Source organism: Furipterus horrens, unplaced genomic scaffold, assembly GCF_987537825.1.
Source record: "Furipterus horrens unplaced genomic scaffold, mFurHor1.1.pri manual_scaffold_1, whole genome shotgun sequence".
Taxonomy (NCBI): domain Eukaryota; kingdom Metazoa; phylum Chordata; class Mammalia; order Chiroptera; family Furipteridae; genus Furipterus; species Furipterus horrens.
Window position 1 is genome coordinate 67,134,721 of NW_028327171.1, and position 16,760 is coordinate 67,151,480.

The following is a 16,760-nucleotide window of genomic DNA, read 5'->3' on the forward strand; positions in this document are numbered from 1 at the left end:
AAATAGACAACAATGTGATTGTAATGATTACAAAAGTCTTACAGGCCAAATCCATTTTCCTGTTAGCCTTTAAAGATCAACATAAAAATATAAGTTGATCTGTTTATTAGATGATAATTACTTAAACCTCATATTTTTTCTACCTGCTATGGAACTCAGGTATGTAATGCTAAATTACAGTTCCAAGAAGTTATTTCCCATTTTCTCTTTACCAATATTTATCTGTATTTATCTTTATATTTATGAACCTATCTTACATAGTGGCTTATATTATTCACAACCCTCAAATATATTTTGGCCATAGGAACTACTTAGATTCATTAAATTATTGGACCACCAATACCAAAAATATTTTCAAAACCTCAGGTAAAATGACATGTGGTAAGATTTCTGCTGGAGTACAATATGGCAATGCATATGAATTCTCATCAGAAAAAAAAAGTGTATCTTCCTCTGTAATACAACTTTATTCACTAGAGAAAAATTGTCCTCAAAGGCTTTGTTGATCAGTCCTAAGAGAAGAAATTTTCTGGCAGGATAAATGATGGGCATATCTTGAACACATTTTCAGAGTTGGTCTACCTTATATCTTGCTCACCTGGGAAGTTATACATTAGCCTTCAAGAATTCTTGAGAGACATTGAACCAGGCTCAATATTCCAATGGAATGAGAATAAGCAAAGTTGTACTGGGGCCGTCGAAGGAAGGCCTTATCTGCCAGGTCATATATGTTTCTCAGATGAGGGTGCCTTTTCTGCCCCGCTCCCCACCAGGGACAGTTGGTAATTCTGGCTACATTTTTGGTTGTCACAGTTGAGGAGGTGAGTGATATTGACATCTACTGGGTAGAGGCAAGAGTTGCTACTAAACAAACCACAGTACACAGGGCAGCTTCCTACAACAAATAATTATTTCTTACACAATCTCAATGATACCCAGATTGAGACATTCTGATTTAGTTCTATACTTCTCTTAGGTTTTGCTTCCTCTCTTGGGGTGGTGCTGGACAGTAGAGCACAGCTTCTTCTCTTCACTCAGCCTGCTAGTAAGAAGAGAGTATAGGCAAATAGTGGAAATGATTCTCTTGTTTTCTATGCTCTTGGACACAATGCCATTGTGTCTATGCTCAGAAGTATTCCCTGAGGCTGAAGTATTAGGAAAAAAATTATGTACTTTATTTTTCCAAATTCCTCCTCTGAGGCAAAGAAGCCCACCGGAAATTATTTCCTTCATGGGGGTAGAAATAGAGCAAAATGCAAGAGGATAAAAATTGATTACTAAACACTGTTAACAAAATATTGTTTTATTCCCTTCTATATTACAGTGATGTGAAAAAAACTTAGTGAGAAAGGTGTGGAGTATCTGGTTTCAAATGACATATAAATGAGCTAAAAATGTAAGAATAGAATAAATGTAGAACTGGTGTCTGTGTGGCAGGTTGAGGAAATTATTAAGTCATGGAAAACTCCGAACCTGGATAATTAAACTTTGGATTTTTTTTTTGCAAACCAGTTTTGCTTTAAGGCATTATCTCCTTATTCAGCTTTTCTTTTCTTTCTTTCTTTTTTTATTTATTTTTTAAATTAGGGGAGAGATATTATTTGACAGTACTTTTTACATTTTTTAGTCTTGTACTTTTCTATAGATAAGTACTAAAATATATAAGAAATAATCAAGAAAAGAAGCAGATATATAATTCTCATATTTGTTAAGGTATTTTCTGAATAATTACATATTATGATCTGTTTCCAAAAACCAGGTAAAAATAGATACAAAACAGGACATGAACAGATGTTGAAATTCTAAAATATTACCAATACAGGGTTTTTTTGCTAACTTTCATGTATTTCAGTTCTTTTTACATTTAATTTAAAGTGATAAGCAATCATTTAAAAACACTTTAACATTTGCTTTTTTACACAATATGCATCTTCTTATAAGTAATGATAAACAATCTTTCAGTGCTATATGTTGGAAAATAAAATTCATTGATGTGCTAAATGGTAGATTCTTGAATGGTAACAGAATATGCCACTCCAAAATATGTCTCTTTGGCATAAGGATTATTTTCAGTTGATTATTTGGATAAATAGTAGACACAAGTAAAGCTCTGAAAACAGAGTATCAGTTACCTTTGGTAAAGGATATCTCCATTTGTAAACATGTCTCCCTCTCTACACCAGGTAGAGAAGGATAACTAAATCATAAGAAGCTCTTATCACTGACTTAAAGGTGCATAACAAACCTAACCCTTGCTTTCCCTGGTAAGTGGCCATAAATACCCACCGCATCACCACCACCACCACTCTTCCACCCACCCTAGCCCCCTACACACACACACACACACACACACACACACACACACACACACACACTTTTCTCTTTTGTTTTTAACTAAAGATGGTATTTAAGCTGGTGATTTAGGCCACCTCAAGGAGTCATTCATTCTCCCCTGGGTATGTCCCAGGTGTATGGAGGAATATATATGCTAATAAAACTTCTGTTTTTGTTGTTGTTGTTGTTGTTAATCTTTTATTATATGGGTCTCAGCTAAGAACACAGAGTGTAGAGAAAAAGCTATTTTCCTCCCTCATATGCTAACAAGCTGTAAGAAGGAAATTGCAGAGTTATCAATTGGGCCATGGGCTCTGAGAGTGAAGAGCAGGAAATACAACTAATGGCTAGTACACTTGGACCCTCAAATAGCCCCAGATCCTACGTGACCCAATATTTTTCTTTCACTTTCCCACAGCAGCCATTTCCAAACTTCTCTATATTCTTCAAACTTCTTACTACCCACCCCAACTTTCTAAAGATGCCCTCTTCACCTACTCATGCAGATATGGAAGTTATCAGCCACTCTAGGGTGGTAAGCTCTGTGAGGACAGGGATAATAACTCTCCTGTTTGCAGTCATGCCCTTTCTGCCTAGCATTGTGCTACCACATAGTTGTCAAGTACATATTTCTTTATTGCACAAGTTTTTCTTTGTGAATATCAGGACTCTGCTGTTGACATCTGTGCTAGGCTGGAAAACAGTCCCTAAAAGGTATCTACATTCTAATTCATTGAACTTGCAAATGTTACTTTGGGGCAGGGGGTAAGTAGAAGAATGTTTGCAGATGTGATTAAGTTAAAGATTTTTAGTTGGGAAGATTATCCTGGATTATTTGGCTTTATCTTAAAGGTATATTCTTATAATAAGGAAGCAGAGGAACATTTGATATGCACAGGAGACACTACGTGAAGATGGAGCAGAGAGAGATTTGAAGATTCTGGCCTTGAAGATGGGAGTCTTGTGGCCACGAGCCAAAGGGTGCCTGCTAGTAGCCACTGAAAGCTGGAAGAGACAAGGAATAAGTTCTTCTCCAGAACTTCTGGAGAACATTGCACCTTGATTTTGGTCAGTGTTACTCTGGCATCCCGAGAATAAATTTCACTAAGTTTGTCGTAATTTGTTACAGGAAACTAATACACATCAGCTTTATGTAAGATTTATGTTTTCTAGAATGTATGTATTGGATAAAATGTATTCCTGTATTTGAAATTGTTTAAGGTTAACATAGAAATTTAAAAATTAGATGTGATATTTATCAATATGTATTGGCTACATTTTGAGACCTTACAGCATTTACAGTGTTGTTTTACATTTTTGAAGTGAATTGATTTATAAACTTTAGGGTGGAGTGTTCAAAATATCAAAATTATACTCTGTTTGCATGTAGTTTACTATCTTTCAAAATTGGACAGTTTAAAATATATTCATTATAATTACTGTGGTTTGTGGAGGTAAAATTGTATATGGTTTAATTTCAGTACTTGTAACACTGAGGCTCACCAATATGACATGTTTGTTTATTGGTTTGCTGCCATCTCTCTCTTTTTTCTTCTCTTTTCTACAAATTAATAATGTTTGATGCTTATTTTGCTTCTGCATCAGTTCATAATTTACTTTTCTTCATAATACCCCAAACCCAACAACCCTTACATATGTTGGCATTACTACAATAAAATAGAAATTTGATCCTATAAAGAGTGAGTATAACTCTATGGAAATCATTTAGTTTGTTCTTTACAGCTCAGTCTCTAAGTAGAGGATATATCTGTTTCAGATATGAAAGCAAATGGGATTTTCACATTAAAATGACTACAGAGTCTCATGAAAGCTAAAATCCTAAGTACAAGTTAGGTAACTGATGAAAATGAGCTATGTGAGGAAACTAAAGCTCCTTAATACAATCTGTTTACTTGCTTAGATACCCGAGCACTGATTTTAAACTCTCAAGGCTTATCTCTACAGTTTTCTATTACCATATAGTAATCTTTACTACTTTGGCAAATTACTTATCTTATATTTCTAATGTATATCTATTTCATGCTTCACTTATTCCATTGCAATAGGACTTTATTTTTATGAAATAAAACTCTACCACAGTAGACTTCTAAAAATTATTTTTAGCTAATGCAATGCCTCTTTGTATTATTGTACTTGTATCATATATGCATAACTAGGTACAATTGTAAGCTACATCATGAAGCCATAAGGACACATTTTGCTGTGTGATATTTTGTTGGTTTGTAAGGATTGTATTTCCCACTTTTGGAATGGTTTTGCTTACACTGTGAGCCATCAATGCAAAGGGAATTAAGGCTCACTCTTTCTACTTCTGGTTGGTCCCCAGATCTGCAGCAGAGAGATTATGCCTTTGTTTTTATTTAGATTGTGGACCTCCTGTGCATTGCAAATATTAACCAGTGTTTATTTAACTTCTGGATTCTCTCTCTTCTTTCCAATCCTGCCTTCTACAGTCTTCACTACTATATAAGAAGGCACGGCGGATGCTGTTTGTTTCTTCCTGTTGGGATATTTTTAACAGACTTTTTCTCTGTTATATTCAGCTTCATTCACTCTCACTGAATCTACACCCCATTTCTCTTTGCCTCTCAGTACATCTCATGTATGCACAAAACACCCTTTGAAGTGAAAGGGAGCTTCCCTCTTCAATGGTCTTCCTTATCCAGAATGCCAAAAAAGAATAGGTCCCTCCCAAACAACTGAATATAGCGGCTGTGTTTTTTCTGTCTTTGACAGGACCCCCATCTCCCCATTTCTTTCAGAATGTAGAGCAGTGCCAGGACCCCCCACCCCCCTCCAGGTGTTTCTCAAATGTTAAATGGATGGATGAATGAAACCTAATGTGAAACAATAAGAAAAAAATACAAAACTAAAAGTTAAGCACAAGCATTCACATTTTCCAGTTGTGTCAAGAGCAGCATGTTTCTGATCAAATGCTGAGGCACTTAGCAAAAAGAAGTAATTGCAGATGGAACTAGTAAGTGATCCCAGAAGAGTAAATGACTTCAAAGAGATTCATCTGATTTTTATTGTATGTATTTTCCAAGAAAGCAAGACCCTTATTTTATTTGAAAACATATCTTATTTAGTCTCCTACAATATTTAATGTGCTATTAATCAACAAAAGGTTATATCATAAAAAGCTACCAGTAAATATAAAATGTAAGAGTGGGTGGCTGGTAAAATAAAATGCTGAAGAACTATTTAACACAAATTTGTAACCGCTACTTAGAAGGTTTTTTCCCACATTTTTTGTTATCACAGAATTGTGCAGTTTTTACATGTTTATGAAGTATTAATAAAAAGGTTATAGACATCATAATATTTCAAAAAGTATTGAGAAAATGACAGACTAACAATATAAAATGATTTAGAAATACAAGACACAAAGAAACAAACAATGTATCTGAAAACATCACTTGAAGAATGGAGGTTTTATTGCTCCACATTGAAAAACACTGAAAGAAATTGAAAAAAATAAAAGCAACCCTCATTTATGACATTCCTTTGTATCTCTCAGTACATGTACAGCAGAACCAGAATAGTGGAGGCCTCAAAATGCTGGCCATTGTCACAGGGAAAAATGTGATCAGTAAATTAAAATGCTAAACTTTTACCATGGAAACACTGATATACAAATGAAAAGGTGTTTCCAAAAATTACAGAGAGAAAATCTATCAGTAAAGCAAGGGGCAAAATCTGGATGTGGCATTTAGCATATGGCACACAGAGAAAAGGCATTCAGATTCTGGAATCCCCTTCTCTTGCCAGTCTTTGTCACAGTGACTATCTAAACAATGCTGTCCTGAGGGCTCTAGAGGCATCAATGGGCAGTTACCCTTAGGGTTCATGTTAGAAAATTCAGGTGCTTCTTTCTCAAAGTGACTAATGAGGGTGCATTAACAGAAGAGAGATGTGAGGCGGCTGGTCTCTGGTCGCCGGCAGGTCGTCCAGTACTGAGGCCTGCGGAGGGACAAGGGTATCCCGGCAGAAAGCCATGCCTTTCTTTGATATACAGAAAAGGCTAGGCATTGACCTAGACCGTTGGTTGTCAATCCAAAGTGCTGAGCAGCCTCACAAGATTGCAGCTCGGTGCCATGCTTTTGAAAAAGAATGGATAGAATGTGCACATGGAATTGGTGGTATCCGTGCAGAGAAAGAGTGCAAGATAGAACATGATGATTTAGTGGAATGTCTGCTTCGGCAGAAAACGCTGCAGCGACTGAGAACCATCAAGAAGCAGCGGGATAAGCTCATAAAGGAGGGGAAGTACACGCCTCCCCCCCACCACTCGGGCAAGGAGGAGAATCCTAGGCCCTGAGCGGAGCAGCTGCTGATGGCTGAGGGCTGAGTTTCATGCTTGTTCTTCTCTGCTGGAAAGTTTATGTACTGACAACCTCTTTGTGAAAGTGTCTAAAAATAAAAGATTGCTCCATCCTATTCTGTTTTCTCTTGGATCATACTTTTCTGTGATGATATTGTAACCTACTTTTTAAGTTTGGAAAAAATGCTTCTAACTATGACTTAAAAACTAGCATCTAGGAAATAATAAGGAGCATTTAATGAATGCTTAATGTGTATGAGGTACTTCAAAGGTGGTAACTCCTTAAGAAGTTGCAGTATTCTTTAGTGCTTTGATTCTGGTTTATTTTCCATAGAGCACAGACTTGGGCTGGGAAGGAGAGGCAGCAGAACTGGTTGTGTGTTTACTATAAGGTCTATGAAGTCTAATTTTAAGGCTAACAGATAACAGTCTTGTAGAAGCAATGCCATTGCTTCAACTTGCTGTCTTACACCAATGGTATATATATTACTTACTTATTTATTTATTTATTTTTAGAGAGAGGGGAAAGGAGGGAGAAAGAGGAAGAGAACCATCGATCAGTTGCTTCTCACATGCCCCCAACTGGGGACGTGGCCTGCGGCCCAGGCATGTGTCCTAACTGGGAATCAAATTGGCAACCTTTCTGTCTGTAGGCAGGCGCTCAGTCCACTAAGCCACACCAGCCTGGACAATAATATTTCTAATGGATGTATTTAGAAATATGCTTTTAAAAGAAAATTCACGTATATTAATAGAAGGGAAGGTATGAACCTTGTAAAATTAATATGTATTAAGAATATATTATGGAATGAGAGATGGGGGAAGGGTCCCTATTGCTGGAGCAAAACAGAACTGAAGGAGAGTTGAGGGAGAAACCTACAATAAACTCAGTATAAGACAGCCTAGGGCCGTCAATCCCCACCCCCCCCTCTTGTTGGCCAAAAAGTTCATTTGATTTTTTTTTAAAACAATTTTGTTAGATTGCATTGTGACAGCTGTCATAGCAGCATGCGTTAAAAAAAAAAAAAAAAAAAACGGGTGTGCAAAAAAAAAAAAAAAAACTTACCAAAATTTGTTAATTTTTGTGTAGCCATTTTAATATTGAAGATGGGAAATATACATTTTTGGCATGTTATGCTTTATTATTTCGAGAAAAGTAAAAATGCAAGTGAAACAAAAAAAGATTTGTGCAGTGTATGGAGAAGGTGCTGTGACTGATGAAACGTGTAAAAAGTGGTTTGCAAAATTTCATGCTGGAGATTTATTGCTGGACAAGGCTCCATGGTCAAGTAGACCAGCTGAATCTAATAGCGATAAAATCAAGACATTAATTGAGAACAATCACTGTTATACCCTGTGGGAGACAGCTGACATACTCAAAATATGCAAATCAATAAAGTTATTGGTGAAAATGGAAAAAAAAAAAAAAAAAGAAGAGAGATGTGAAATATGCCATCTCTCTCCCTGCTTATTTTTACTCTTCACTGACAGTGTCCAATGCCAATGCCTGGTGAAAAAGCCACTTCCCTGTCCCAACAGTAAAACAAGGGATAGATACACCCAAAGTTAAAAAAGTGTCTGATCTTTTTGGTTGTTAGCAAAGTGACCTCCTATTTCCAGATGTAAATCTCATTCAACTGGATGCAGGTGTGTTCTCTCAGGAACCTTCTCATTCCTGCAACGCTATCATATACAGATGTTTTCCTACGTCTTCCTTGAGTGATGATCCCTGTCTTTCAGGAGTAATCCTTACTTACTGCCATTTTACAAGGAACTCCCTAACCTGGTACCAGTTTGTCTTTACACATTTATGATGTTCCTCTTCAACAACCTTCCTTTCCCTTTATACCCAGTATATACCAAGCTTAAAAGACATCCTGATCACCTCTGAATGTACTATTACTGTTTATCTGTTAAGACCTAACTCAACTAGCACTTCTTCCAGGGACCTTTCCATAACCCTCCAATTGCTCCTCCCATTACCACCACCACCATTAAGCTTCCTTAGGATTTAGCACCTTATTTCTATCTTCATCTGTGACATTTACAACTTCATAATTTAGACCAGAAATAAATACATAAGAATACTTACCCCACTATATAAGATTCTTAAATGAGGATCAATGAGAAATTTAATCTTATATGTAATTTATAAAAAATGAATAAGTGAATGAAGTGCTTTCATTCCCTGCACTATAGGTTCAGTGACATTGTAGCAATGCCTCAGTACTCAGTACTAGGTCCATTGAAGACACAACTGGATTCAACTTGGCCATTTCATTTCAGTAGTTAACAAATGGTTCATTAGTGAAAGACTTGATTCCCTTTACGTGACCTTTGAGGGCCTGTAAGTTTAGCTTCAGATTTACTCTCCCTCCCTCTGCATCTTTTAACACTCCCCTCTTTATTTTATGACTTCTATTATATCCACTGGCTATTTTTTATCCCCTAAAACACCAAAGATATAGTTGCAAAAGCTGTTCTTTCTTCCTGAAAAATAGTCCCCACTATTATTTTCTGCCTTTTATCTGTTTAACTTTTACTCATCCTTCAGATATCTATTATCACTACCCCAGGAAAGCCTTCCTTGACACTTTGATCTCACTTCTTTTTAAAATACAATTTTATAAGATTGTACTTTATTCCTTCAGAGTACTTGTTATAGCCAATAATTGCATATTACATATAGTCAAAATCATGATTATTTGCTGAAAGTCTGACAGTCTACTCTACCATAAGCTCCCAGACAACAAAGACCATTTCTGGGTTTTTCTTACCTATTCTACCTTTAGCATCTTGCAGAATACCTAGCAGAAAATCCACACCTAGTAAATATTTGTTGAAAGAAAAAGTGGATTAACATTTTATACTTCTACTATGAGCCATTTCAATATCATGGTGTGTGTCAAGCTTTTTTACTTACCAGGTTTGTTAACTTGTAAAATCACTCAATTACTCTGGCTCTCAATTGGCTCAACTGAAAAATGAGAATGACAGTGCCTACCTCACAGGGTTGATGTACACACAAAACTGTCTGACATTTATTGAGAATGGTAGGTGCTTAACGAGAGCCAGTTCTTTTCCTTTCCTCAGTGAATTCTGGATATTGTGGCTAAGGCTTATTTGACTCCATATAATCAGTTACCAGGACCTGCAAAGAAAATTTCTCAGTATACAGACTTTATAGTCAAGAGATCTTGAGTTTTTCTGCTTTTGTTCATTCAATAGAGAAATTTAGGTTAGAACATGTTAGGCTTTTTAGTTGATGAAAATGAGTTTTGGTTTCATTTTGAGCACAATGAGAAGATATTGAAGACTTCTTAAAGCTGAAATGAAGCTTTCTGCTATTAGGTTTAGTTCTACAACCTGGGGAAGGCAATGAAGTGCACAGAGCTTGCATTACATTAAACTTCTTAGCACAAAAACAAAGAATCTAGAGTATGTCACTCAGTTCAGCCATCACTAGATTAAATCTTTAAGACAAAAGAAAATAAACATTCAGCTAAAATTATTACACGTGGAAAACTAACTGCAAAAATTTCCTGGAAGTTCCCCAAACAGTTGGGACTAGGCTAGGTCCATGGTGCACAGTTAAAGATGTCTATCTCCCAGATTTCTACAATGGGTCTATAGATTTTAATCACAATCTCAATGATTTCTTCTCCTTGCTGTCCTCTCTCTTCCCATTCTACCTGCAAATCATGGAATTCAAGAACAGGTTTGCAAATATTACATAAGTAGTAATTTTAATCTATTCAGTGAAGGAACAGTAATAGTTTAAACATGTCCTGTGGGATTCGAGGGGTTCCATGAAGAGCTATTTGCCTAAATTTTGTCTTCTCAGCTTGGTTGAAGATATTGTCTTAATGAATTCAATTTTTTAGGTAAGAATTTTTCTCTTCATCTCAAGAAAAGAAAAAAATAACAACAACAAAAAATTACAGCATATGAAAATAACAAATGATGTGACTAGAAGCCACTTAAGTCATTTGTCCAATACCAGGTGTTCAACATCCATACGTCTGGCTGAGAAATAAATATATGGTGGGGGAGGAAAAGTTGTCTTCGGCCCTCTTAGGGTCCTTGGCTAGGTCTAAAAAGTAAAACCTAGACAGATTAACATGAGAAGAACATGTAGATTTATTTAGTATAAGTTTTATGTAACATGAGAGCCTTCATAAGGAAATAAAAAACCCAAAGAAACAGTTAGATCTGAGTATTTTATGTAAGGTTTGTTGGAGAGCACACTGTCATGACAGATTAAACAGTACGAGGTAATTTTAATATACTAGGGGAATTTTAGCAGGGCCTATTTGTTATTGTTTTTCTTTCTGTTTCTTTGTCTTCAGAGGTAAAACTACTTTCTCCTCCTGGGTATAGGGAAAACACCTCTCATATAAAGGTTTTATGATCTCTTTCAAGGAAGAAGTTCAATGTGGGGAGGAGGTAAGAGTGGTCTTTCTTCATCAGTTGGTTTTCAAACTCTGTCAGCTTCGAATATTCAATATACCAATATATCATATTTTGGTGGGGTATCATGGCCTGAATCCCATCAATAAGGGTTATGAAAACTAAAAATGCACAAAGTGTGTTCTATTGCATGTTTTTAAACCATCTCTGAAGTCAACCGAATAACTCTTCTCATGGCAAAGTTTAACTTATTTCCCCAAGCTCAAGTTTGAATAACATTTAGTTTCTATAAATCCTTAAACTGGTAGTTCCTGTTCAAGGACCTTTTTCATTGAAATAAAATTAAAACTAATTAATTGCAAGAGAAGATTACAGGTACTAAATATGTAAAGTAGAGCTAAGAACTGAACAAGGAATAGGATAATGACTGTCGACAAGTATTTGAAGATGTAAACATCACAAAGACTAAAAATAACATAGAATAAGATTTTGGTGAAATTAAGAGACTAGCATAATATTGACAGGATCTGAACCATGAATATGATTTCATGGAGCAGAACTACTTTTGGGAATGGAACTGCAAATTTTCTTCCCCTAGTTAAAAAACAAGATGTGACACAAAAGGTTTTTTTGCAGTCAGAGGGCCCTGAGAGAACTAAGTGAAGCAAGTATTAAGAGTTGCTCATAATTTGGCAACAAGCCATTCCTTTCCCTTATTATGAGGGATTCTACTCACTATTGTTATTCTCAATAGCTTGCAAGATCTCTTAATAATCTTGAGAAGTAGAAGATAGTGTCAAATAAAACAGTTCTGTCCTATGTACTTGGCTCACTAGGAATGCCCTTGCATACTAATTCTCCATCATTAATAGAGGAGATTTAGCCACACCAAGTATGCTAGGTCTTCTCCCAACTTCACACTGTTGTGAAAATGTAGTCAGGAATGGAACTTTGAACTCCTCCATGTCTGAATACCTAATTTACAAGAGAGCAATTATGTTTACTATGGCTCTACAATATCAAAATACTTAGTAATCTTTTTAAATTTTTTTACTGTATGTTTTAAAGCAGTTGCATTTTAATTATACCAAAAATCCCTCCTGATAATAACACATGAGTGATAAAATATGAATTTGAAACAAGATCTCACTTTCTCTACAATAAGTGGCTTTAAAATTTGTGTATTTTAGAGACTTCCGGCCAAGATGGAGGCTTAGATGGATGCGCTAGGTCTCCCTCTACAACTAGAGAGGAATACAACTACTTCAAAACAAAGGATAACTAGAAATTCCAGAAAATAAAACTACACGGAAGCCCAACATATGAAGTTATAAACGAGCAGCGCCCTTTGGGCAGGTAAGAGCGAAAGGGGGCGGCGCTGTTTGCGGTCGCACCTGGGACAGTGGCGGGGAGAACAATCCCGGCTGCAGTCGAACCCCCGGCAGCTTGCGACACCAACGCTGGGGAAAGCAGCCACCACATCGCCTTGAACAGTGAGGCCCAGGGGGGCGAGAGGACGGATCCCGGTCTCCTAGCGGAATAACTGTGTGAATCCATCTTGGACCCCCGACCCCAAAGAAAGCGCCACAGGGCTGCGAAATAGGTCGCGGACAGGCACCGGTCGCTGGATTGTGACGACAAAGCACCACGGCGCAGCGAGAAAGGTTGCCGAATGGCGCCGGTCGCTGGGTCATTACGAGTACACAGGCACTGCCCCCTACAGCCGGCCCAAGAAAACAAAACGCATCTGTCAAAATGAGGCAGATAATGATAGAAATCCCGGTGGCGCAGCTCACCAGGCAACAGATGGAGAACCTGACAGATGAACAGATAAGAAACCTGTCAGATGCTCAGTTCTGGGCCATTGTTATCAGGTGACTTACAGAATTCACAAAAGATCTGGAAAAAGATGAGAAAGAAGTGAAAAACACTCATAACGAAAGGAACAAAACCACATACGAGACAGATGGTGAGGAAAAAAAATCCAGAGTTCATTTCAACAAACTGGAATATGGAGAAGGAACAAGCAGTCAACCAATGCAGCGAGAGGAAATGGGAAGCAACAATGAGAGGATCAGAAACCTCTGGTACAGCTATAAAAGGCCCAACATAAGAATCATTGGTTTGCCAGAGAGCGAAGAAGATGAACTAGAACTTGAAAAATTGAGTGAAAATATAATAAAGGAGAACTTCCCAGACTTGGGGAAGGAAATAGACTTACAGGTCCAGGAAGCACAGAGAGTTCCAAAAAAACTGGACCCAGGGAGAACCACTCCAAGACACATTATAATCAAAATGTCAAAAATTAAAGATAAAGAGAGAATCTTAAAAGCAGCAAGAGAGAAGAAAAGAATCATGTACAATGGGGTCCCAATTAGACTATCAGCTGACTTTTCAAGGGAGACCCTGCAGGCAAGAAGGGACTGGCAAGAAATATTCAAAGTAATGAAAATCCAAAACCTACAACCACGAATACTCTATCCAGCGAAATTGTCATTCAGAATAGAAGGACAGAGAAAGTGTTTCCAGGACAAAATAAAACTGAAAGAGTTCATTAGATCCAAACCACTGTTATATGAGATGTTAAAGGGACTGGTTTAGAAAAAGGAGGATCAAGATAATGAAATCTAAAATGAAAACTGCATCACAAGAAACAACAGAAGCTAGGGAAATGAAACAAAGGCAAAACTAAACAGGCAACGAGAGTGGAAAAAGAACTATAGGTACGGGGAACATATTGGGGGGAGGTCAACAGGGAGGGAGAATGGGGAGAGGGAGGGAGATGATATAGAAATTAAGGATCATGGTAGGAGGGAATGGAATAGACAGAGAGAGGTTGAGAAGAACTGTATGCACAACTAATGGACATGATCTAAAAGGGGGGGACAACTGGAGGGAGGGGGGCCACTGGGTGGAGGAGAGCAGAGGGAAGGGAAATTGGCACAAATGTAATATTATAATCAATAAAACACATTAAAAAATTTGTGTATTTTACCATTCATTTTATAGACTATATGCCCATGAGTTTATTCCCACTGCTAAATCTAGTGGAACACCATGAGATTAAAAATCTTGTGCACAGAAAAAAATCAACAAAATGAAAAAGCAACTTAGTGAAGGAGAGAAAATATTTGGAAATCAGATATCTGAGAATGAGTTAATATCTAAAATATATGGAACTCAAACAACTCAATAGCAACAACAAAGAAGAGCAGTCTAATTTTTAAAAAGTTGGCAAAGGATATGAATAGGCATTTTTCCAAGAAAGATGTACAGAAGACCAACAGGTGCTCATTGTCACTAATAACCAGAGAAATTCAAATAAAAACAACAGTGTGATATCACTTCATACCTATTAAAATAGTTACCATAAAAAAGACAGAAATAAGTTTTGGTGAGAATGTGGAGAAAGGGAAACACTGTCTACTGTTGATAGAAATGTAAATTAGTGCAGCCACTATATAAAAAGCAGTATGGAGACTCCTCATAAATTAAAAATAGAATTGCCATATAATCCAGCAATTTCACTTCTGAGTATCTATCTGAAGAAAATGAAAACACTTTTAACTTGAAAAAATATATGCATCCTCATGTTCATTGTAGCATGTTTACAGTAGTCAAAACTTGGAAACAATCTAAGTCTCCATCAACAAATGAATGGTTAAATAAAACATGTTTTATATATATGTGTATATATATAAATATATACTACATATATAATGGAATAATATATAAATACACACATATACACAAGGTCTGTGGAAAAATCCAACTTTTGTTAACATAATGAGAATGGTTTGCATGACATCAGTGTAACCTGGTAGCCAAGGAGAGTGGACTGGAATGTGCTTGCATGGAAAATGATGACTTCACTGTACTAGTCCGTGGGGGCTGTAGATGATGTTGAGTGAGTATGTGTACTGTGTGGTCAGCACATTCAAAATGACTGAGCAAGTAGAACAATGAATCTGCATCATATTTTCTGTGAGGCTTAAACATTCCTCCATGGAAACTATTGGAAGATTCAGAAGGCTGCAGTTATGAGCAACTGGTGATTGGCAGCTTAATCATGACAATGCATCCACTCATGTATCATATCTCATGCAGAGGTTTTTGACAAAATATCAGATCACACAGGTGACTCAACCCCCCCTACAGCTCAGATTTGTGGCCCTGTGATTTCTGGCTTCTTCCAAAACTAAAATCACCTTTGAAAGGGAAGAAATTTCAGACTGCCAATGAGATTCAGGTAAATATGACAGGGGCAGCTGATGGTGACTGGGAGATCTGTGTGAGGTTGTAAGGTGCCTACTTTAAAGGGGACTGAGGCATCATTATTCTATGTACAATGTGTCTTGTATTTTGTATCTTCTTCAATAAATGTCTATTTTTCATAGTGCATGGCTGGATACTTTCTGGACAGATACACACAGGCACACATATATAATGGAATATTACATATAATCATAACATATAATAATTATATTTTAATAATAAGTATATTTATGTTTTAATATAAATATTACACATAATGGAGTATATAATATATAATGTATATAATATAATATTATACAGCCATAAAAAAATTAGGAAATCTGGCCATTTGCGACAACATGAATGGACTTGAAGGCATTATGCAAAGTGAAATAAGTCAGACAAAGAAAAATAGCATATGGTTTTACTTGTATGTGTAATCTATTAAACAAAACAGATGAACAAACAAAGTGAACCACAGACAGAGGGTACAAACTGATGATTGTCAGTGGGGGTTGGGTTTGACTGATGAACAAAATAGATGAAGGAGAATAAGAGGTATATACTTCCAGTCACAAAATAAATAAGTCATGGGATGTAATGTACAGCATAGGGAATACAGTCCATAATATTCTTAACTTTGTACAGGGACAGATGGTTACTAGACTTGTTGTGGTAATCACTTTGTGTGTTTTATTAATGTTGAATTGCTATGTCATACAGTTGAAAACTAATATAATGATATATGTCAACTATATTTTAATTAAAAAAAAACTTTTGCCACCATAAGAAAAATCTCAATTCTATTACTCATGAATTTTTTATATTGATTTCAATTATATAAGGCTGAAGGTTTATGACAGTTTTTCTATGTAAAGATGCATATCTACAATGTAATGTTTTATTGTTTTTCCTTCTTGCTTCTTTAGGAAACAAATTTTCATTACTTACGTTAAGGACTAAGCAGATATTCTAAGAGGCCACCTACAAATAAAATCAATATATAGCTGTAATGGTTTTGAAGACTGTTGAATGTCAGGCCAGACAAAAATGTGATTATTTCTGGGTCTATAATACTTTTTAGGAACAGTCTCAAGACCTATTTGATAGATGATTAAAAACCTATCTAAAATAACTCATGTAAAATTGTGTTGCTACATCATTAGCAATCATATTTATGAAATAGACATTGATTCTGAAATTAGTGGTAAGTACTATTAAGATCATCTGAAAGACTTAATGGAAAACTTTAAATAACACTGGGATATCCTATCAATTCTCTAAAGTTTTCTAGCAATTAAATCAATAATTATTCATTTTCTGAAAGTTCTTACAAGTTCACATGAATCTAAAGACATCTCAAGGTTGTAGTTGAAAAGTTGTCAATACCAATTCTAGGCTCAAGTATTTTTTCTTG

The 16,760-nt window shown here is 36.2% G+C and overlaps 1 protein-coding gene across 1 annotated transcript; it reads left to right on the forward strand.

The window, feature by feature from the left end:
* The first annotated feature begins 6,281 nt into the window (after positions 1–6,281).
* Positions 6,282–6,795, forward strand: LOC150021263 (NADH dehydrogenase [ubiquinone] iron-sulfur protein 5-like). Its single transcript, XM_090288552.1, has one exon. The coding sequence runs from the start codon at positions 6,353–6,355 to the stop codon at positions 6,674–6,676; it is 324 nt and encodes a 107-aa protein (XP_090144678.1). The 5' UTR covers positions 6,282–6,352; the 3' UTR covers positions 6,677–6,795.
* The last annotated feature ends 9,965 nt before the right edge of the window (positions 6,796–16,760 follow it).

Excerpts from the sequence above, each read along its gene's own strand:
- LOC150021263 (XM_090288552.1), top strand. The coding sequence starts at position 6,353 with ATGCCTTTCTTTGATATACAGAAAAGGCTAGGCATTGACCTAGACCGT.